The following is a 23,615-nucleotide window of genomic DNA, read 5'->3' as shown; positions in this document are numbered from 1 at the left end:
AGACCCAGGACACGCTGGAGAGACTATGTCTCTCGGCTGGCCTGGGAACGCCTCGGGATCCCCCGGGAAGAGCTGGACGAAGTGGCTGGGGAGAGGGAAGTCTGGGCTTCCCTGCTTAGGCTGCTGCCCCCGCGACCCGACCCCGGATAAGCGGAAGAGGATGGATGGATGGACTACAAGATTTTACTTTTGGTCTTTAAAGCTTTGAATGGGCAAGCTCCAGCATATTTCAGTAACCATGTACATCTCCACTGTCTCTGTAGAACACTGAGACTTCCCTCAACACATTTGATTCTTTAAATGCTAAAAATCCACTGGCTTTCTGTGGCTTTCAATGGGTCTTAGATATACAGTACCAACATGTGTTTTTCTCTGTATCTGCATCATGTGTCATTTGTCAATTTCTCTACTTTCCTTTATTGTGTAAGAGCACTTTGGTCAATCACTGGTTGTTTTTAAGCCGTGCTATATCAATAAACTGACTTGACTTTATTGTAAACTCTGGACTTTTGTCTACATCAGGATTTTGTAGGAATGATGACTTTTTTTTTTCCAGTGATCTGATTGGCCAGTGATTGGGGTGTTGACTGGTTGTTGACATCCTCTGAAGTTATCCTGCTTATACACAGCAGGTTAGCTGTTCAGCATAAGTTACCATGGTGATGTTCCTCCATAAGAAGTGAAGCACCTTCATACAACAGAAAACCAAACAAACCCCAAATCCTGCTTCACAGTGCAGACCCCTGGTGTATTTCCCAAAAATGTGACAGAGCTGAACTGAGAACCGAAGAGCCAAGCCCACATCTTTATTTTAGTTACTTATTTTCTTACTTTGCTTTTATCAATTCTGTTGAAACATTATTATTTTATACAATATAAAATTCACATAAGTCATGAATTCTATACATGTTTTTTGTATATATTCCATAATTACTACATGAGTATCTGTAACACACAAACACAGCCCAACAAATTATTCACGTCTTACAAAGTAAGGCAAGGCAGTGTTATTTTTGGCACATTTCATACACAATGGCAACTCAATGTGCTTTACATAAAATAAAACATTTAACAGTAAGAATTAGAAATAAAAAAACAATAAAATTATTTGCAATTTGCAATTTGAGAAATAAAAATAAAACCCAAACATTAAAACAAACAATTAAACCCTCCTACCCCACTAATGGTAATAAAAATATAAAAAATAAAAACAAAGTGCAGAAAAATAGGAAGAATATAGCATTAAATATAAGGTTGTAGCATAAAATAATGATTTGATTTGCTTGAAAATCATTAAAAGTGCAAATGAAAGATTAAAAAGTTAAAGTGCTTTTAAAAAAGCTCAATCATAAAAGTAGAGTCTACTGTAAAAACAAAAGCTCTTCTGAAGTTAAAGGAGTACACGGAAAACATTTTATGGGACTTCCAAACAGCTGGGAAGCTTGTCAAAAATGATGTCGCAGAGAGCAAGATGACTTTCTGTTCAGTAATGCTCCAACTCTAAAAACAATAGAGTAGAATAGATTAGAAAGCCTTTATTGTCATTGTACAGGAATATTCAATAAGGTAAGGAGTGCTACATCTGAAACAGTGCTGATTGGTCAGTAAAACCAAAAAAATAAAAACAAACCAATAAGACGACATTAACAAACATACAATGAGGAAATAAATAAACAGTGTAGTGAAATATTACACTTTAGACTGTATTTGCTGTTAGGACTGAATATGTATCAGCCTGACAGCCCACAGGTATAGCATGTTAGCATTTTTCATTAGACCCTCCCTCACTGTAATTGTGACTTAATATTAAAACAGTACCCTGATGACATCGTCAGTGTTAACTTCTTGTCTTAAAAAAATGTTGGAATGCCCCTTTAAGCAGGTAGTTCTTACCTCTAAACTCTCCATCCTGACTGGTATGCTGCAGTTTTTTCATGCAGTGTTTTCATGAGTTTGGGTACAAACTCGTTTTTAAAAATGTAAAATATATCCTATTTATTGTGTGTGTGTGCATGTATGTGTTCTGTGTCCACCACATGATGGAGCCAGTGAGCAAGATACCACTATCAACACACTAACACTGACATCAGGAGAAAAACTTTAGTTCCAAAATGTTAACTTCACCAGAACTAAGACTTGCATTGTGTTTCTTTAGATAACAATTCATTTTTGATATTATCCACAAGATAGTAAATGCTTTTAGTACACAGATGGTGTTAGGGAATATAAGTCCTTAACTTATTTAACTTATTTAACAGCATTAACTGTCACTGTTCACATATTTTCTATCAATCTGCTGAACTAAACGTGCCCAAACTCTGCAGCCGAGTGAGACCACTTTAAGCAAGAAGTCTGATCCATGTGTGTGTGTGTGTGTGTGTGTGTGTGTGTGTGTGTGTGTGTGTGTGGTGGGCGGGAGAGACATGAGCTCCATTTATAGACTTACTGTATGTAGAAAGAGAGAGAGAGAGAGAGTCAATGTGGGTGCACATGTGCTGGTGAATACAGCTGCCACACAGAAGGAAGGATATCCCATTTTACTTCTGCAAGAGAGAGAGAGAGAGAGGGGAAAGAAAGAAAGAAAGAAAGAAAGAAAGAAAGAAAGAAAGAAAGCAAGAAAGAAAGAAAGAAAGAAATTCAATACTAAAACAGAAGCAAACTTTCTCCTGTTGAGAAGCAGGAGCAGCAGAGAAGAGAAAGTGCTGAATCATCACTATATAAACACAGACCATCCACAGGAAGGAGGAAAACTTGTGAGGTAAGTGAACATTTTCCTTCAATACATTGCAAAGTTATGAGTGTCTCCTCTTTATTTTCCACATCTAGACACATGCATAATAAACCCAGCAGGGAGGATTTGATGCATTCTCATGCTGTATAGGGTTACACTCAACAGGTGTGATGTGTCTTTATCTCATCATGCTTTTCTTCTGGAGAGCTGGAGAGGAACTTTAACCAAACTCAATCCAACATTTAGAACATTTAGAAGGAAAGTCTGTGAAAGAGAAATAAAATGCTGAGGGATTCACTGTAGTTCAACTTCTGGCCACAGTTATGTTCTAATGGGTGAGACCTCAAACTGGAGAAGGGTATCAGTGCAACATGCGGTCTGGAGAGAGAATGGCTGGGAGGAGCAGAGTTAAAGGGGATATGGCGTCTTCGCACATGGTCATATGTACAGTGATCTGATCTGAATGAATACAAGATTTTGTAAGTGGAACTTTTCCACAAGAGTTCAAATGTTATGACAAATCATGTTTTAATAAAGCATCCATGTGAGGGTGTTCTTATCCTTGTAGTTGTTGTGTATTTGAAATGAAGAAAGTCTGAACTCCTGCAACACTTGTAGAATAGACCAACATCAAACACATTCAAAGTAGTATGTAAAATGTAAAAATGTGAAAAATATACAAGAAATATCATGTATCAGTCAGTGACACATGACTTGAGACCAATGATTGTTGCTTCAACTCAGGGAGGCAAGGGGAGTAGACAATATGTGACATCATATTTGATCCATGGGCAGCTGTGGCTCAGGAGGTTGAGTTTCCACCAATCAGAATATTTGATTTCCATCTCCTTCAGTCCGCATGTCCATGTGTCCTTGAGCAAGATACTTAACCCCAAATTGCTCCCATTGCTGTGCCAATGGTGTGTGAATGTGTATGAATGGTTAGTCTTGATGGTTAGCAGGGTGCTAACCTGCTCATCAAGACTAACCATTCATACACATTCATCAAGAGGGTGGTAGGTGTGGTAGCTCCTGTTATCAGTGTATGAATATGACATGTAGTGTAAAAGTGCATTGAGTGATCAAAAAGACTAGAAAAGCTATAGAAGTACAGTCCATTTACCATTTACATGTATGAATAAATATATACACACATATGTATAAATATGTATGCATATCTGGAAATTCTCTAGAGTTAAACCCAGCGTGTCCCAGTAGGTCGCATACTGTAGGTTAAATGATAGAAATAAATATATCAGGTCCATATGTAGGCTCATTGTGTGTGTGTGTGTGTGTGTGTGTGTCTCTCTCTCTCTCTCTCTCTCTCTCCCTGTGTGTGTGTGTGTGTGTGTGTGTGTGTGTCGCCAAGGTATCCTCCAGGTCTCTTGTTGTGTTCACTGGTAAAAAACAGAATATTTAAAGAGCACATATGTAACTTTTACTAAACAGTGCCTATTCAGGGATTATGCTAAAACACAGTAACATTTGCATTAGTGAAGAGTCATACACCCTGTTTACACCTGACATTAACATGTGTCTCAAATGAAGAGCTCTAAATACAAGTGTAAACAACCTCCTGCATGTATTATGATCCTATGAGTCAAAGCTCTTGCTGAGGTGGTATGAGACACATCTGACCTCATGACTTTTGCAGTGTAAACTAATTCATATGTCCTGATGTCGTGGCTGTGCTGCTTTATTGTTAAACAGTAGAAAGAATAGAGCACCACAGATGCATGTGGTTACAGTAATCGGAACAGCTGGAACATCGTGTACATGTTTATTAGTTCTTGAAACATTTTTATTACATTTTTATCTCTTATAGTGGAAGTGAAGTAGGCAGCAACAAAATCTGGACACAAGTGGTCAGTTTGAGTCCACACACACATAATAGAGACATGTGTGAACAGCAGTGTGTCTCAGATGTCCACTTGTGACTGGATCACCTGAGAAGCATGTTAATGCCAGATATAAACAGGGCTATTAAACTGACTCTGAGTAATGAGTGTCGGTTACACATCAAAACCTCTCTCACCAAATGTTGCTGTTCATACCAGACCAAGTGAGGCTGTGTGAGTGCACAGAGTTGATCAAGAGTGCATTTCATTGTGTATGAGTTCAACTTTTCATTTGTAACAAGAAGAATGTGTCATTTTACATTTTATATTTCAAAAGTGACAGTTTTGCTTCATTTGGGAATGTTATGGGTGACAATGGAGCTCCAACTGATTGGTTAAGAACCTGGAAAATCTTTTTCCCACATGGGGGGTTGCCTTCCTGCAGGAATGTCCAAAATATTCCATAAAAGTTCATGTAGCAGCAGGTTTTCATTCCAACCAATCAGGAGCACACCAGACTTGACTCATTTAATCAACTAATCTCAGTCTTCAGACAGCTGATCGGTTGAATCCTGTGTGTTCTTGATTGGTTTTTTTTTTGGGGGGGGGGGGGTTTGGATACAAAGAAAGTTAAAGAAAATGTGCAAATCAAGAAAGTAAAAACAGAAATAAAAAAAGAAGAAAAAAACAAAAAACTTTCCATGTGCCACAATGCATTTGACAAAAACAAGGAGGACAAGAAGCACAAACGCAAAATTAAACTGATGAGTAATGAGTTAATGATCATTGCTCAACAGAAGAAACTCCACCTGCAGAACTGTCTGTGATGTCCAGCTGCTTGTCTACTGTGCGTAGGTGCATTTGCATCATCATCTGTGTACACACACGCACATTTACACACACGCACACTTACACGCACGCACACTTACACACATGCACACTTAAACACACTCACACTTACACACATGCACACTTACACACACGCACACTTAAACACACATGCACACTCACACACACGCACGCTCACACACACGCACACACACGCACACTTAAACACACTCACACTTACACACATGCACACTTACACACACGCACACTTAAACACACATGCACGCTCACACACACGCACGCTCACACACACGCACACTTACACGCACATAACAGCATCACAGTTCCACCAGAGTCATTTCTGCTCTCATTATGGTTACATTTAAAAGTTTGAGGCTCAAATAGGTCAAATTATACAATGTTTCACAGAAAGAGCTTTGTGTAGCAGAACTTTGTTTTTTCTTTCATCTGACTTCAACACCCAAATGAGCCCTAAGTAGGGAACCACAGGACTAAAATACTAAACTACATATAAAGTCATTTAAATTAGATCCACTCTGACCAACTTTAACAGTAAATTCATAGTCATGCATCAGTATTCACTGCAACTGAAATGATTTGGATCTATTAATCAATTATTAATCAATTAGTCAACTGACAGAAATGAATCAGCAACTCTACAGCCAAAATCCTAATATGGACACTCAGCTGCTAGATGTAAATGAGCAGGTACACACTATCTGTAGATGTGTGTGTTATGACAGTGAGGGACGTTATGAGGGTCAGACCAGAGAGAAGTTGGATGACATGTCACTCTGCAGACTCTGCTCCACAGACAGTGTTTCCCCTTCATATCCTCATATCTGTGTGTGTGTGTGTGTGTGTGTGTGTGTGTGTGCGTGTGTGTCTTAGAAAGAGTGAGAGAGAGCACTGCTTTTCACCAGTCAGCAGAACCCCCCATTGCGCAAACATGTGGGTTATACAGGTTGAGTCACTGTACTTTCTAAGCACACACACACACACACACACGTGCACACAAACACACACAGACACATACTTACCACGCAGATTTTCAACTCAGTCCATCAAATATTTACTCACTCATTGCTGGGAAGAACATTGGGTCCATTGATATGTTTTTCAACCGTAACGTCACTTCAATATGCGTACGTGCATACGTGCGTGCGTGTGAGTGAGTGAGTGAGTGAGTGTGAGTTAGACCGGTACATGACACTTGATCGCCCCAGCTACAGCAGAAGGTCAAGCGGGGTCAAACGACTCCCTTTTTTGGTCTCATCTTCGTTTCTTTTCAGAAAGCACGGCAGCTCATAATCGGCCATGGCATACAGTGGGGCTCCACCTACCACACCAGTGTTACTGACTGTCTTTACTGTTACTGTGGCTTCTTAGTAGTTTCTATGCAAACACACAGAGTCTACAGTTAGTGTGTCATTATGTGTATCTTGTGGCTTCACATTCATGTTGATTTCCTCATTCATAATACATTAGTAAAGTTTTTGAATATTTTGAAACCTGCACTGATTACATCCGCATTTACTAAGAGCTGGCATTGTAGAAAACATGTATAGATGATGTATGAGGGTAGCTTCATAGACTGCTATATACCATCTTGCAACTCTAGTTCCAAACATTATTCCAAATAAAAATGCTGTGTGAGGGAATTTGCATTATTTATCTAGTATTCTGATTGGCTGGGGGTTGAAGGTGGGGGCCACACCTCCAGCTCCAGCCAATCACAGTAGACTGACATTAATAATGCAGATTTATCAGCCTGCTAGAGGACAGAGGGAAATCTGGGCTGTAAGGAAAGATGGATTTAGAGAAATCTTTTTCTTTTTGGTGAATTAAATGTTACACACATATTAACCCTTACATACTGTTCATATTCTACACCCTCACAGTATGTCAATTTTGACTCGGTCTAAGAAGCCCAATTTTGAACCACAGATCTATTTATAATGTATCAATAGCAGTGATGGGAATAACACCGTTTAAATAAACGCTGTTACTTTTTTCAGTAACGGGTAATGTAACTAATTACTATTTCCATCGTTACAACGCCGTTACGTTACTTAATGAAATGAGGCACGTTACAAACTGAATCTAATCTACTCAGTGAACCTGTTCTCATCCAACTTTGCTCTCAGCCACAAAAGCTGCAAAGCCTTTTTTTTTTTTTTTTGGAGAGGGGAATGGGAGAAGGGAGGGGCGGGACAACCGTGATGATGATTGGTTAAGGCAGAGTAAGATTTCATGGTAAGCCAATCAGAGGCAGTGTTTACACATGCACACACACATGCACACAGCAGCGTCACACACACAAACTAGCAGAAGCTGCAGCAATCATAGACATATAAATATATATATAGATATATATATATATATATAATATATATATAGACATCTTTATATGTCTATGGCAGCAATGGCGAGTTGGGAGGAAAAGGTTGTGTTTTTAAACAGGAAGTACAGACACTACTTTAATCTCCTTGAGGTAAAAGGCGGGAACATACATGTGAAATGTACATTATGTATCAGAGCGTCCGTTACAATCAACACAGACATATTTATACTTTCAAAAAAATATATTATTATTTTTTTTAAAGTAACGCTTTAGTTACTTTCCCTGGTAACTAGTTACTTTTATAATGGAGTAATTCAGTTACTAACTCAGTTGCTTTTTGGGAGAAGTAACTGTAACTATAACTAATTACTTTTTAAAAGTAACGTGCCCAACACTGATCAATAGCCAATTTGACTGATAACCACTAAATAGCTCCCATCACACAATATATATGTATATATGTCCTATTTGACCTAAGACATGTAAATATAACATCGCAATAATGATGGAAATGTATTTTATAACTTTATGGAAGTGTGGGGTTTATTGTAGAACCATTAGAGCCATCAGTCTTCACTGCTACATCATAAAAAGAAATCCTCATAACTACTATCTTATTAAAACTATTAACTATTCATTTAACATGAACTAATATTTAACCAACAAGCAAAAACTTTAAAATAAACCTTAGTATTTATATAAAAAATGGTTTTCATGACAGTTTTGGATTCACAGGGTTATTTTTCAGGTATTTAGCTCAAATGATAAATTAAAAGCAGACATTCCTCTCTGGTGATTTTATCTATTAATTTGACTATACAACTCCACAAATGTTACTATATCAGTCCATATACCATACTCACAAAGTAAGCATCAATAACTTGTGTTATGACCTGGTTTTAGCAATGATGATCCAGAGATCTACACTATACTACCCCTGTGAATGTGTATATGTGTCAGCAACAGAACACCAGCATAATCATCCCCCTTCCTTAGTCGTAGAGCACAATATAGCGACAAAGTATTGCTCATAGCGCCACTGGTGGTTTAAAAAGTAGAGAACAGCACTTCTGATGATTGTGTTTACCCAGACAAATTGAAAAATGTATACTACATATCTAGAAATACTTGTCAGGCCACCTTTCCCCATTGCTTGGATCAACCCTGAAGCCTAAGATTGATGTCTGGATAGCAGAATATAATGATGTGGTGTAGAATTAGGAATTGTTCCCGGCGACAATTTGCTGATTTCTGGACTAATTTCTGTCTTCTTTCCTGTTCCTGCGTGTCTCCAGCTGTCATGGCTCCCAGCTTGGCCCAGGCGTACAGGAGGAGGTGGTGGATGGCCTGCACAGCCGTCATAGAGAATCTGCTCTTCTCTGCTGTTTTGCTGGGCTGGGGCTCACTGCTCATCATGCTGAAGAATGAAGGATTCTATTCACACGTTTGTATCGGTGAGATCATCCAAACAGTTCTTCTGGTTATCTGTAGTGCAGTAACTTTCTTTGCCTTGATAGTTTCAAAGGTGTAGCATGGATTTTGATCTTATTGATAAAGATAAATAGATATAAAATTGATAAAAAGTGCTTGAGTGTTTTGCCGTGCAGCACCATGGCTCGAGGCAATGTTGGACCCCGTTTTGCCCAGACTGAAATGTTTCAATAACTGAAATGATTTGGCAACTATTGGATGGATTGTCTTGGATTTTTGTACAGACATTGCTGGTATCCCAAGGATGAATCCCAATGACTTTCATGATCCTAACTTTTCTTCTAGTTCCACCAGCAGGCCAAAGTTTTATATTTACTTGATGAATTGGCAGAAAATTCCAGATGATGTAAGGTACTAGACCTTTGATGCTCCACGGACATTTCCTCTAGTTCCACAATGAGAGTGACATTTGTTCTTTTAAAGGAAATGTCCACCTATACAACTATGGATTGCCATGAAATTTACTATAGACATTCACCTCAAGATGAATTGTAATAACTTTGGTGGATTTAGCGCTACTTTTCATCTAGCATCATGATCTAGATCACCACTTGGTGGTAGCATTTGGATCTAAACACTACTGTGGAGCCTCACAGAGCACTAACATGGTTAAAGACTCAGGTTATGATACATTTTAAGAATTCTGTGGGAGCAGAATCAGCAAAAAACTCTGAGGCTATGAGTCAAGGACTGAGCTCTCTTCTTTGACATCACAACAATTCAACAACTTCAAGCATTATAAGCAGGCGCTGTAGAGATTTAATCAACCTCAATCTCAAGGTTTAGATATAAATGTAGTACAAAAATATTCTGGATGTTTTTTTCTTAGAAACCAGTATGCTAGTATTGTACAGCTTGCATTGTGTCAACATTTGCTCCAAACTATTTGTTCATCAAGTTAATTCATGTTGAAACAGAAGCTTGTCATAAGGTTTGTCAGCTGTTTTACACTCAAGGTAAAAAGTTGAGACAGAATACTTTTGTTGATATACTTGATTTCACTTACCCTCATTTGTATCTAGCCATGAAGATAGTTTTGGGTTAATATGCTGATATTTGAGACCTCTGAAGGCTTTACTCCCACCTTTGCTATGCTTTACTCCCATCTAAATAGTCCCTCTGTCACATGCCAAACAATTCTGGCTTCTTTTTGTCTAGGATACAGGAGACCTGCTCATTTCCACTTAATCAGTGTCAGATTGATCAGAACTGAAAAAAAAACCAATTAAAAAAACAACAACTATACAGCCATGTGTATTTCTAGAAAAATGTCCTGTTTACTCAGTATATTCCAGACATCCCACTTTGAACAGTTGTCCACGGGACGGGACTTTAGTTGACAGCAGTTCTAGACTAAAATGTTGACACTGAAATCTATAATTCCAAATAAGGGGTTCAGTTGTTGGGATCTTGAGATTTTACCTTCTCCTGACTTCTCTCTCCTGTGACCCAATCCAGGGAACGAGACTGTCAGCACCAATCTGACGTCATTAGAGACCGGTGAGTGGAGAAGCTGTGTTGAGCAGGAGGAGATACTGAATCTGGGCTTCACCATTGGCTCATTCCTCTTGAGCGCAGCCACTTTACCCCTGGGTATTTTAATGGACAGATTTGGACCACGCCCACTGAGGCTCATTGGCAGGTATGAGTGGAAACAACTTCTGGAAAGTTACATTATTTTCATTAATGTATCAGCAATCATCATGCTCATTTATCTGAATGTGACACCAGACAGATGTGTTCTTACATCATGTGTCTGTATGTCTTTCAGTGCTTGTTTTGCATCCTCTTGTGCAATGATAGCTGCTGCTGCATACAACCCTGAAGGTAAGAAAACCATCCATGTACCATACCTTGAGTCGTCATGGGCTTACTTCAGTCCAGTCCCATGACAGTACTGTGACAGCCCAATTTCCTTTCTGGGCTACTGTGCTTAAAGGAAAATCCAGTTGCCTAGAGGCTGGGTCTTATTTTTGTAGTCTTGCCATCATTCCTATCAGTTGTTCTCTCTATCGTCACTGCTGAGATCCACAGATTTGAACTGATATTAGTCCATCAGGAGAAGAGAACATGAACTCTTAGATTTCTGGACATTTGGAAGAGAAAATGTAGCCAAATACTAGAGTCCAGAGTGTCTTTTGTAAACTTCTATAACATGTACAGTATATAATATATAAGAAGTGCACATACACAGTTATTTAGTCTAATTAGACATGTCGTGTTTTTAAAAAACTGAATTTACCTTTAATTTCTATGTGTTCCATCAGTGCTGTCTGTCCTCATCTTCTTGGCTGTCTCCTTCAACGGCTTTGGTGGAATCTGCCTGACCTTCACTTCACTCACAGTATGATTCTCAATCACGCACATGCACACACATACTACACGTATTCATCATACTTAACCATTGCTTAGGAAGTTAACAATGACAAATAAGCACATATATCACAAAATTCGTGTTTGTTGTGGTGACTGGAGGCTAGGTAAGGCAGGTACAGAAGGGTACAAATCTCTATGGCGTGCACCAGGGTCTTCACCCAGTTGAAAGTGCTTGGAAAACCTTTAGGGGTTCAAGAGGCATCCTTATCCACCTCAATCCACTGAAACACACGTAACCATGTGTTAAACTGACTACAAACACATTTTGAAACTTTGGTCAGTGTTCATGGGAGCTAGATATGAAGATATATGAAATAAATAAATTTGTATCAATGCATTCCTCACCTCAACTTTTTCATTATTTTTATATATTTGGACACCTGGGTACCTCTGTTGTGTATTATTGCTTACATGTCAAGCCAAGTTTATCTTTATGCCCCAATATCAAATGCACTGTGGTCCAGTTTCTCAAGTCTGGGACTAGACTAAATCCTTGTCTGGGAAATTGGCCCTGTATGTTTCTTTAAAGGCTCAAAGAGCAATATTTCCCTACCAGCAGACAGAGAACAGAGAAAGTCAAATAGATATACAATTTATTTAAGATTTAAAGAAATTAGTTAGGAGAAAAACATAATAGTAATTAGTTATAATCCAAAAACAGCATTAGAAGCTCGCTGCTTAAAGCTTCAATTGATATTTTTGTAATTACAATAGGTAAAATGCATAATGTGCAGTTTTTACAGCACTCTGCTTTGCAAAGTGTTTTACAGTCCCTCAGCACATTTGTTTTGAGCTCTCTTCAACCTTGCTTCCAGCTGTTTTAAACCCACTGTACACTACCTGTCCAGCACCAAATGTCACACTGGTGAAATTAGCAGTTAGCCAACTAGAACCAAATATTTCCTTCAGGAGATGATAGAGACCAAAATGGAGTTAAATGGAGAGTAAGCATCTGACTTATATCCATGAGGTGGACGCAAATACAGCTTGAAGTTGATGCCAATGTTGTTCTATATCTGCTAGATGTGTAAATAAGTAGCCGTTTGCTAACAAGTTCACTATTAACAACTTTATAAGGGGGTAATATGTCAATGTTGTCTTTACAGTTAGTTCTACTGCCCCCATAAAAATACATGCCAGAAAGAAAAAGAAGTCAGCTTCTACAATGTGAATTGCATCTTTGATATCTCCTATTTTTAGTCAGGGTTTGGTATTGATGACAGCCTGGAAACCTGTTTACTTTCAGTCTACGTTGACATTTTCTAATTGATGATGATGAAAAACAGTAAAGAAAGATGGGTCATTGCCGTATCTATGTACTGTTTGTTTACGTATACATGAGGTCATGAAGCACATTAGACAGATGCTTGGGACAAAGGTCCCCGCTGTCTGGACATGAACGTGGGACATCACAGTGACGCAGCACATTGCATAGACTGCTAGGTCACCAGGACAGCCTATATACCCACTTTTCCATCTTTCCATATGTCAAAGTCTAAACATCTGCATGACATCACAGTTTGAGCTGTGGCCAGAAGTGCAACATGCTTAATGATTTCAACCTGCAGAGAACAGAGCAGCAGCTGTTCTCTGACCTCGTTGACTACCTCTAAATTTACTCTTTGAAGTCTCACGCATCTACATACAAAGTGTGTGGGGCATTATGCGTGTGGCTATTGCTGTTTAGTGACTTGTGTACCTGTGATTATGAGCACATGTTCCTCTGTGTGTTTGTATGTGTACATGTGCGTGTGTGTGTATTTTGGAAAGTGGCACATGCTGTTCCCCTGGTTCTAAATTCTGCTGCGGCCTCTAAGCCAATCAAAAACCTGGGCGGTCAACACACCCACCCACCCACCCACAGCCCTGTTCCTTTTGTCAACCGTCTCACTCTCTCTTCCTTTCATTCTCTGACCTAGACCATGTCCTGTGGTTGACATGGTCGTTTTGGCCTCACTGCTCTCATTCCTGATCTAGTGTGTGTTGGGACACAATGGGACCGACCTTTTTCCGGTATAAAAAATGACCTTGTCGGGACCAGTAGACCTCATGGGGACCAAAGCGTGGTCCTAATGAGACAAAAAGTCATATCTGAGGTCCTGGTCAAGGTTGAGTCCGGTGTGGATTGAGGTTTCTGTTAAGGTTAAGGTTAGGTTTTAACTTAGGTGGTGGATGGAAGTCAGAGCAATGTCTTAACTAGGTTAGCTGTGAATTAGTGTGTATGTGTGTGTGCTTTGCATACCTATCATATGTAAACGGTGATATTCCCAGCTGCCAATAGATTTGGTGCTGTCAACTTTGATAAGGCAGTTTGTACAATAACACACTGAAGGATTAGAGCTAGAAGCATTTTAATCTTCATACACACAATAGCTAGGTCTGACACAATAATTACATAATCAACTTATCGTACAATAATTATATAATTAATAATTATCAGCTTCATCATGTCTATATATCGACTTGGATATGGTCTTCAAATGACAATAATATCATTTATTGCGATTATTTCTGAGACAACATTATCATGACAACCCTAACAATAGCTTTATATGCCTTAAATCACCTATTTCCAGGGATCTAAGCAGGAGTTAATTCTGCCCTTATAACATTTTTAGCAAGACTAAGAGCTGTACATTTGCTTAGCTTTACAGGCTAGCATATTAACGCTCGCTATACATGTGTTATGGCCCTGAGTAATGGTGACGTCAATGATTTTTCAAATATTTGGTCTTTATATACCAAAGATCACCAGAGTTTTTACAATTCATCCCGAGGAAGGCATGGTTATGTGTACCAAATCTTGACTCATTCCATCTATTATGATCTCCCGTGATGCAAAAACAAACGTTAGTGGATGACCAGAGTCGTGGATACTGCACAGATATTGTAGAAAGCGTAAAAAATATCAACATTGAACATAATTGTGGGTTTTGCGGCAACATCAACCCTCTTGCCTGGTGACTGGGTTGGACACTGACATCCCTTCCAGTCTCAAGCTGTTGACTTCCGAAAAACCAGCGAATCTGGTGTTAGGTAACCATAGCTAATACATGCCAGATGAAAGTTGGCATTGCTCAATCCGACTGATGGTCGACACGTTGAAGCAGTGTTCAGTTTTGTTATATAATCATTGTATATAATAGATTACAAGCAGGACATTGGACGTGATATACAACAGATCTTTTATGTACTTAGGATATATACATAGGATCTTCTTGCAGCCTAATATTGTTAGACTGGACTTTTTCCTCATTTTTTAAAGAGATCTTAAGATTTATTCCCCAAATTGCCCTGTAAATGGCAGATGGATCCAGCAGTACTAGAAGGTTTGTTCAAACACTATTTCGTAATGATCTAGAATCCTTTTTTGGGAATTTTCCTTTTTAGGCAACGTTGCTGATTTAAAGAACTAGGACTATATAATTAGGAGCATTTTAGCTCAAGACACAAGTACTCCAATACAAGAGATTTTGTATATGTTCAAGATATGAAGCTGGTGAAATAAATACATTGTCCTTGTGGGTCTTGTGAAGGTGAAGTCCAGGAAATGAATGTGTCAGCACTAGAAAATCAATTGTATGTGAACTTGTTGATGAAATAGGTCAAAATCCTTGGAAAGACTCATAGTTTGGTCAGAAGGTTGGAACAAAGTTATTGTGAACATGATTAGTAGATGTGAGATGAACTTTATTTTGAGAGGTTTATTTAACATCTTGGTCAAGCTCTTAAATTACAGTGCATGTGAGCTCTAGCAGAAGCAAAAGAATGAAATAAAGAATGATAAGAGGCTGGCTCTGGGTACTGAAGGAAAGCAGATGGAACAACTAATGGAAAGAGGGAGAGAGCCATGGAAAAGAGGGGAGGCCAGATAAGAATGGAAAAACAAGAGGAGGGAGCAAAGCTACCACAGCATGGAAACATTACTGAGGAGAGAGAGAAAGACCGAGCTTAGAGGTTTGACATTCGTTAAACCTGAAGACTGCTGTTATGTTGCTGCTATGACATTAGATGAACTTGAGGACAGCAAACAGACAGACAGACAGATAGAAAAGAGGGCAGACCAACAGACAGACACGTGATGGATAACTACTGTTATTCATGGCTGCATTACCAACCAGTGCAAAGCAGAACACCATATCACTTTGAGTCAATTGGTTTTTGGCAAGTAAACTGAAAACCTTTCATGGAATTTTAACCATTTAAATACATTGTCACCTAATGTGGGTCTTTGCCATTTTTGGTAAAACTTGTTGAGAAGCCTTTTATAAAGGTTAAGTTATTTTTAGTTTATACATTTACTTTTATTTTACTCCTAAATAAAGTTGTGTTTATTTTTGTTTGTTTTTTTAATAAATTACATACTAGACATACAAACACACATACTCCCAAAAAATAAAATAAATTGAATTGAAATAATAAAATAAAATAAAATAAAATAAAATAATACAAACAATACATACACACAAAAACATTTTTTTAAATACTACAATACAAACAATACATGCAAACAACCAAAATAAATAAATAAGATAAATAAATAAATGAATAAATAAAATAAAATACTACACACACACACACACACACACACACACACACACACACACAGTGTGTTAGATCAAATTATTACAGACTGACAGATGCACAGTGACTGTGGTGTCTTTGCTGCTGTGTATGTGGACAGTTGCAGACTTGTAAAAACAGCAAGAGGAAGAGTTTGATCATTTGTTGTATTTGACTAAACAGAAGAAGAAAAAGCTAAAAAAAGAAAATAATATGTGAAACCGCTTAATGAAAATAGGTCAGAGGATGGAGAACTATATACAACACACAATACATTGGTAAGCAAACAAGCTTCCAGTTTGCTTTCTTGTGGATGTGCAGTTGGAGCGATGGTACATGATTACAAATTATGGGCTGCGAGGTTCCACACCACTCTGTGGTCGGCCACCATGACATGGCTAGATGATCACATCATGTGGATCCATATGGACCCTCACAGCCATGTGGGCATGGAAACCATGAATTGGCCCTAAGTTTAAGAGCCCATAGTGTAGCACAGATCAGTTTCCCAAGACCTATAATAATAACCTATAATATTAATTAAAGTGTCTTCAGCAATGATATAACAGATCAGGCTTGTAAGAGTAAGAGTGATGCATTTTTGACTCCTCAGTCATTCCAGACCTTTAAGAAAAATCTGATACAGATTTTTGAGTAATACGTTTAAATAGGCTCAGGATGGGAAATGGTGTCCATGAAAGGTCACAAAACATACATTTTGATTAAAAATTATATTAGATACAAAGATTAATTTTTAGTTATAAGTGTAGTCACACTTTTAATGATCCCATTGGCTCTTGTTTAACCTCAGGAGAAACACTCTGCTTTAGCTCTACTACTAGTGGTTTTAAAGCAAAGTGGTCTCATGCTGGATGAAATAAACATTAGATTCCCCGGAGACACTTTAGAGTTCCTGCTGATATGGGAAATGCTGCTGGTGACATTCTAGAGTAGGAATCAACACTCAATCCCAAAATGTGATATGAGCAGCGAGGTTAAAGTGGGCATGAAGGCCTGTAGTGTGAACGGAGCCACGTGCAGTGAGCTGTGTGTTTGGGACTTCTCCAGCTGCATCTATAGTTAGAATGGACGTGTGTGTTTGTGTGTGTGTGTGTGTGTGTGTGTGTGTGTGTGTGTGTGTGTGTGTGTGTGTGTGTGTGTGTGTGTGTGTGTGTGTCTACCTCTAAACTTCAGTTGAAAAGCTTGTGTTTATGAGAAGCAATAGCACCATCTGCTGGTTAAGTAATTAAAGTGCACTTAAATCACTGGTTAAGTTTAGTTGTATTCTCAAACCAGCTTTGTAGTTCATTTTAATAAAACATTTTTTTTTAATTTTCTAATTTATTGTTTATTGCATGTTCCATATATTGATTTAATATGATATTGATTTTCTTTCTCTCTTTCATCCAGCTTCCTAACATGTTTGGGAATATTCGATCCACTGTCCTCTCCTTGATGATTGGCTCCTACGCTTCTTCAGCAGTCACCTTCCCTGCCGTCAAGGTGGTCATACACACACACACACACACACACACACACACACACACACACACACACACACACACACTACATAATTGTGACAAAACAGGTTATTTAGGATTTTAGTCATTAACCTTCGTGCACAGTTTAATGATGACATCATTATAAGCTAAGAAAGAAGAATGAAAAGAAAGGAGAACTTAGAAAATGTGGGATAGATTAGGTATTCAGTAAAAATAAATAAATAGGAAGTGCAAAGATGCAAAGAGATTTATTTGGATTGTCCTTTTTCTTTTTTCCACTTGTGTTCCTTTTGCTCCTGCCCCTCTCCAGTTGATTTATGATCTTGGCGTGTCATTCCGAATCATCATGTGGGTTTGGTCTGGAATGGCCTGCATGGTCTTCATCAACTGCTTCCTAAACTGGCCTGCTGAATCCTTCCCTGCACCCGAAGACATCAGATACACGTTAGTATAAATATTCTATTCTATTACATTATATTTTCCCCCTGTAGACGCATCATTGTACATGTGAGAACATGTACAAATACACTTTTTCATCCCTGAACAAAACCAGTATTGTCACTTGTAGACGACACAATATAGGGATTAAATCTAAACATTCAAAAAATATTGAAAGAAGTGTCAAAAAAATGGTCAGAAACTTTGATTTTGGGATTTCAGGTTAAGAAAAGCCTCGATATGCATGACACATGATATACACTGAGGTTCATCCAGCTTAAAATTAAACTTTCAAGACCCTTTTTTATAAATTATACATTACAATATATATACAGTGTACAGTATATTTCAATGTCTAGAGTCAGTACCTGATGGGTGAACCTTTGTATTATTATTATATATTACAGTTTTTTAACACTACATTAGTTGACTTTTTGACCCTGATGGGAAAACAGTCCAACACATATCATATCAAAATCTAACGAGCAGACTTGGCATGAAATGATCTAGACATATTCACTCTGGGGTTATTTTAGCTGTGTTAAACATTCAGTCTCTTACTCCTCTCTGCAGTAAAAAGGTGAAGCTGAGCGGGGTTGTTACAGAGGACAAGATGACCGGGGACAGGTTCATCACCCATGTGACAGTCATGGAAGACATGATGGGAGCCAAGCAGACAGAGACCGATCAACATGACTCCCAAAACAAAAGCCAGGGTGAGGAATGTTACTTTTTACAATTATTATTATTTTACACAAGCATCATAGTAATATGGGTTAAATGACTTTAAAGTGATTATATAATTGGTGGAAAAGAACAAACTACTGTTAAATGCAAATAAAACATCATGTCTAATTGCACTGATGTGAGCAGGGGGCAAGGGGGAAATAAAATGCACCTACCAATACCTTTAAAGCTCACTAATTAACATATTGCACCTCACAAACAGAAATGTAAAAACATTCATTTGTGGCTTTTAGAGGAGCAGTTAATCCACCCCCCAGCAGCATCTCAGCTGGTCACATGACAACCTCACTATGATTACATGACTCCTTGAACTGTTATTCTCCTCTTTTTTTACCTTTAAAGAGAAGGTGTGAATGCAAGGAAATAAATAGTTTTATACACTGGTGAATTCATTGTGTTATACAGTAAAAAAACCATTGCCCCCAATATGAAGATATTATTCTTTCTTTCAAAAACTACTTCCTGTTCAAAGACATTCCTTAGTTTTGTACTTATCAGGTCCCACTGATCCCGAATATCTAGGAGAAATTAAAAATGCATACCAAACAAAAGCTTGGGTCTTTGAAGGTTAAAAAATGTCAAACTACTAAACTACAAACTGCTAAAATTTGAATTGGATTTTTGTTCAATTCCAGTTCTTCATATACCACATGATAAGGTAATACATGGGTAACAGTTGTATTTATTACAGACACATACTATGTGCTACTCACCTTCTTACTTTACAACAAAAGCTGTTGGGATGATATGACCCATGATCTTACAAGTGAGAATATGAAAATTCACTTCAAACCGAGTGATCTTTCTTTTAGCTGTGCACAGGGTGAAACTCCCTGAGGCCTCAACTGAAAAGCGTCTCTTATCAAGTGTGTTGATGTCACACTTGACTGGTTCTTAGTGTTGCTGGTAGTGAATAACTACACAGTGAATTACATTTCTGTTTCTTTACTGTGCACTCTGCTAATTTTCCGTGGAATTAAACTCTCAGTCAACTGTAACAACTTTGCAGATTCCCAGAGCGGTTTCACCACTCGCTGAACTATTTTCACACATACCATCTCTCTCCCTCTGTCTCTCTCTCTCTCTCTCTCTCCAGGCTCAGTGCCACTCTGTCAATCTGTGTGCTCTCCCATCTTTCTGTGGAGCGTCATCACCATGGCAATGACACAGCTGAGGCTGATCTTCTTTATGGGCGCCATGAACAAAATGCTGGAGTTCCTGGTCACTGGTGGCAACCCCAATCGTAAGGACTTTTTTGACTTATTAATATTTTTTTATCACACAATGATGATAGGACAACTAGACATTCACATGGAGAATAATAAGTGAAGGATGCTGGCAAAACCTGGGTTAAAACTGCCTGATGGGTGTTGATGTTGAAACTAATGTTTTGCACTACATACAACAAACATTTCATTAAATAGCAGTAATCCATCTATGGTGATCACTGACCTGAAGCTGTTGTCTCTTTCAGCATCCAAAAAGATGCAGGAGGAGGTGGAGGTACAAGGTGAGCGTCCTCATGTTAACATAATGACATGTACTGGGCTGATGGGCTTTTGAAAACAAGTGGAGTTCATACGTTTTGACTGATGCTAACAATGACATCATATCAGGCCTCTGAGAGAGCCACTTTAAACCACTAAAATTGAGAAATTATTATTAAAACACAGATAACTGCTAAGTGTAAGAATGGAAGTATTTCTATTGAGAATTACAATAAAGAAATTTAAATTGAGGTTGTCCCTAAGGCAAACCACATCTTGCTGTTATAATATATTATTTGTATATTAAATATATTTAGAAATATGATGATTAACAAATATAAAACTGAGGCATAAATACTTACACAATACATAATGACTTTATATATGAATTTTGTAATGGATTACGTATAAGAACCTTGGTACTTTTGGTGATAGAAAACTATGCATATATAAGGAAATATTTTATATATATGTGTATATTTTCATTGTGTATGTTTTGTGTACATCGGGATCTAGTGAATGACTAATGCAAAAAGGGTTGATGCTATAAGCAAATGCTTCAGCCTACATCTTTTCGGTCAGAAACTGCTTTATTTATTTATCTATTTATTTTTGGTTTTTCACTTTTTTCACAAGGGAGATGAAGAAAACAAGGACAATTCTTTCTCTCAATCTCAATCTCAACCTAACTTTTATACCTAGCAGTGTGTAGACGGCTTTGAAACACCATGTTGGGAAATGAAACCTTAAAAAGCTGGACTTTGCCTAACAAGCACTGTATGAAGAGGAGGTATGTTTCGTATTAATATTGACTAATATTGACATCACTCTTTTATCTCTGCGTGTCCTCCTCAGTTGGCTTCTACTCGTATATCTTCGGTACATTGCAGCTGCTGTGTCTACTGACCTGTCCTTTAATTGGCTACATCATGGACTGGAAGATGAAGGAGCCTAAAGATGAAAACGTGACCACACAAACAGAAAAGAGGTATGATGTGGGTTTGGGTTTTGGGTTAGGCATTGTGCTGCTACATTTATAAATTGTTGTACAGTGGACAGCAAGCCAGATGTTGTACTTGTTTGCACTGTAAAAAATGAGGGACAGTCCTCTCAATAAAAGCGGTGTCATACTCCTGTATCTTGGACCCTGTAACAACCACATCTCTTCCTTAGCTGTACCTCTCTTTTGACATTTGCTATTTGTTCCCTTCAGCCAATCAGATCCCCTAAAGAGAGACAAAAAGATCCAGAAACTGACCAATGCCCTGAGAGCTTTCATCTTCACCAACCTCCTATTGGTCTCTTTTGGAATAATTTCCTTGATTGACAACCTGCCCATACAGGTTAGAAACATGCTATACATGGGTATCTACACAAATGACACGTTTCCATTCATGCTAATACAGTATGAAGACTAATGTGTGTGAATGTATAGACACACACAGATAAAGAAACACACTGCAACGCACATTCTAAATCTGTTCTCTGTCTTTCTGTCCTTCCTTATCTAACAGGTGGTTTCGTTTGTTCTGCATACTGTAGTCAGAGGATTCATCCACTCCTGCTGTGGAGGTCTCTATGCTGCTGTGTGAGTACCACCACTGACTGCTTTACAGCTCCACAAATCAATATGTCTATACTGACAATAGATCAAATCACATATGATAAGAAAGGTTATGATCTTATTGACAAACCCACAGAGAATTATCACATGACTCAGCAGTTTCCCTCAGCCCTGTGGAGCTTTTATTAAAGCCTCTTTTAGCTCATTGTTTTATCTATAAATCATCAGCATGTAATTCATTATAAACTACAACCAACTTGGTAACGACTAAAAAACACCAGGCTAGCTAGTGCTCATGAAGAAAACATGCACACCTCTGTGATTTGACATTTTTGGAACTTACCAACAGAATTGATGAACAGTATGTACTATGTATATGTTTTACTTTATTTTCATTTCAGTGGCGTATTACAAAGTTTACTATATTTTGACTGTGAATGAATGATGACGATGACTGGTCTTATTTCTGATTATTGTTAATCATTTGTCCCGCCCTGCTCTAGTTATCCAGCAAACCACTTTGGGACACTGACAGGCATGCAGTCAATGATCAGTGCTGCGTTCGCCTTGCTTCAACAACCACTGTTCATGGTGATGTTGGGACCTCTCAAGGGAGATCCTTACTGGGTAGGGAACACACACACACACACACACACACACACACACACACACACACACACACACACACACACACACACACACACACACACACACACACACACACAATCAAAGAGAAGACAAGAGTGTGTAAATGCATGCAACAGGTCTCATACAGGTGTGTAACATGCACTGACATGTCTCTCCTTACAACAGATCAATTTGGCCCTTCTCATCTTCTCCCTGACTGGCTTCCTGTTGCCAGGCTATCTGTTCTATCACCGTAGAAACTTGATCAGGGCAAAGGCAAAGTGTGACAGGTTGGCTGCCAGCCAATCAGCTAAAGAGAGTGCACCTCTATCAAACGGTGGAGCTGCTGAGAACCATGCCAATGGCCATGCAGCTAATGGATACACACCAAATGGACATACTGCTTAGATGACTGATGGGAGTGAAATGACCAAATCATTTGACTTATTTTTTTAATGGTTGTTCAGTCGTTGACCAGCTGCAAGAACGAAACAAAACATATATATTGAAAAAGTTTTCTTTTATCAGTGTTAAGTTGGGGTATCAGATATGACATATTTAATACAAACAAAACAAAACAGTTACAGCCAGTAATAGCGCCACATTTTGGCAGGGTTTGGAATGAAACAGGAAGTTACATCAGTATTCTAATGTCAGGCTTCTCATTTGGAAAATATTCTTTGACTTTGTGCTAGATTCCATCATGTTATCATTTAAAAACAACATGTAAGGGCCTCTCACTGGATCAGTTTGTAAAGCTGTCACCTCACAGCCGGAGGGCCAACCATGACTTTGCTTGTTGCTCTCCTGATTATGGGACTTCCTTTCTCCCCTAACTCCCTACAGTAAATGGCCCCTAAGTGAGAATATGTGTACATGTGATGGACCAGTGAACTTCTGGGAAAGGATCCATTGCCTAACACCCTGGCAATAAATGAAAAACACACATGAAAAATCACGGACCAATGTTAAAATAGATTAGAGTACTTCATTAATCCCAATGGGAAACTGCAGAATTACAATAGGCTCGTCACACATGGATCACAAAAAACAACAAC

The 23,615-nt window shown here is 38.4% G+C and overlaps 1 protein-coding gene across 1 annotated transcript in view; it reads left to right on the top strand.

The window, feature by feature from the left end:
- The first annotated feature begins 2,411 nt into the window (after nucleotides 1-2,411).
- slc43a1b (solute carrier family 43 member 1b) overlaps nucleotides 2,412-23,615 on the top strand; it is a 23,894-nt gene continuing 2,690 nt past the window's right edge. The window contains exons 1-15 of the mRNA XM_053334229.1: nucleotides 2,412-2,758; nucleotides 9,058-9,216; nucleotides 10,712-10,895; nucleotides 11,025-11,080; nucleotides 11,521-11,597; nucleotides 17,603-17,695; nucleotides 18,005-18,138; nucleotides 18,706-18,848; nucleotides 19,976-20,122; nucleotides 20,354-20,389; nucleotides 21,222-21,354; nucleotides 21,580-21,709; nucleotides 21,881-21,954; nucleotides 22,434-22,557; nucleotides 22,744-23,615. The exon at nucleotides 22,744-23,615 is cut by the window's right edge and continues 2,690 nt beyond it. Coding sequence (XP_053190204.1) covers nucleotides 9,063-9,216; nucleotides 10,712-10,895; nucleotides 11,025-11,080; nucleotides 11,521-11,597; nucleotides 17,603-17,695; nucleotides 18,005-18,138; nucleotides 18,706-18,848; nucleotides 19,976-20,122; nucleotides 20,354-20,389; nucleotides 21,222-21,354; nucleotides 21,580-21,709; nucleotides 21,881-21,954; nucleotides 22,434-22,557; nucleotides 22,744-22,965 — 1,707 coding nt within the window. The 5' untranslated portion in view covers nucleotides 2,412-2,758; nucleotides 9,058-9,062 and the 3' untranslated portion in view covers nucleotides 22,966-23,615. The remainder of the gene's footprint in view (nucleotides 2,759-9,057; nucleotides 9,217-10,711; nucleotides 10,896-11,024; nucleotides 11,081-11,520; nucleotides 11,598-17,602; nucleotides 17,696-18,004; nucleotides 18,139-18,705; nucleotides 18,849-19,975; nucleotides 20,123-20,353; nucleotides 20,390-21,221; nucleotides 21,355-21,579; nucleotides 21,710-21,880; nucleotides 21,955-22,433; nucleotides 22,558-22,743) is intronic.

This window comes from Scomber japonicus, chromosome 2 (genome assembly GCF_027409825.1).
Source record: "Scomber japonicus isolate fScoJap1 chromosome 2, fScoJap1.pri, whole genome shotgun sequence".
In the NCBI taxonomy this organism is placed as follows: domain Eukaryota; kingdom Metazoa; phylum Chordata; class Actinopteri; order Scombriformes; family Scombridae; genus Scomber; species Scomber japonicus.
This window is presented reverse-complemented; position numbering and strand designations above follow the sequence as displayed.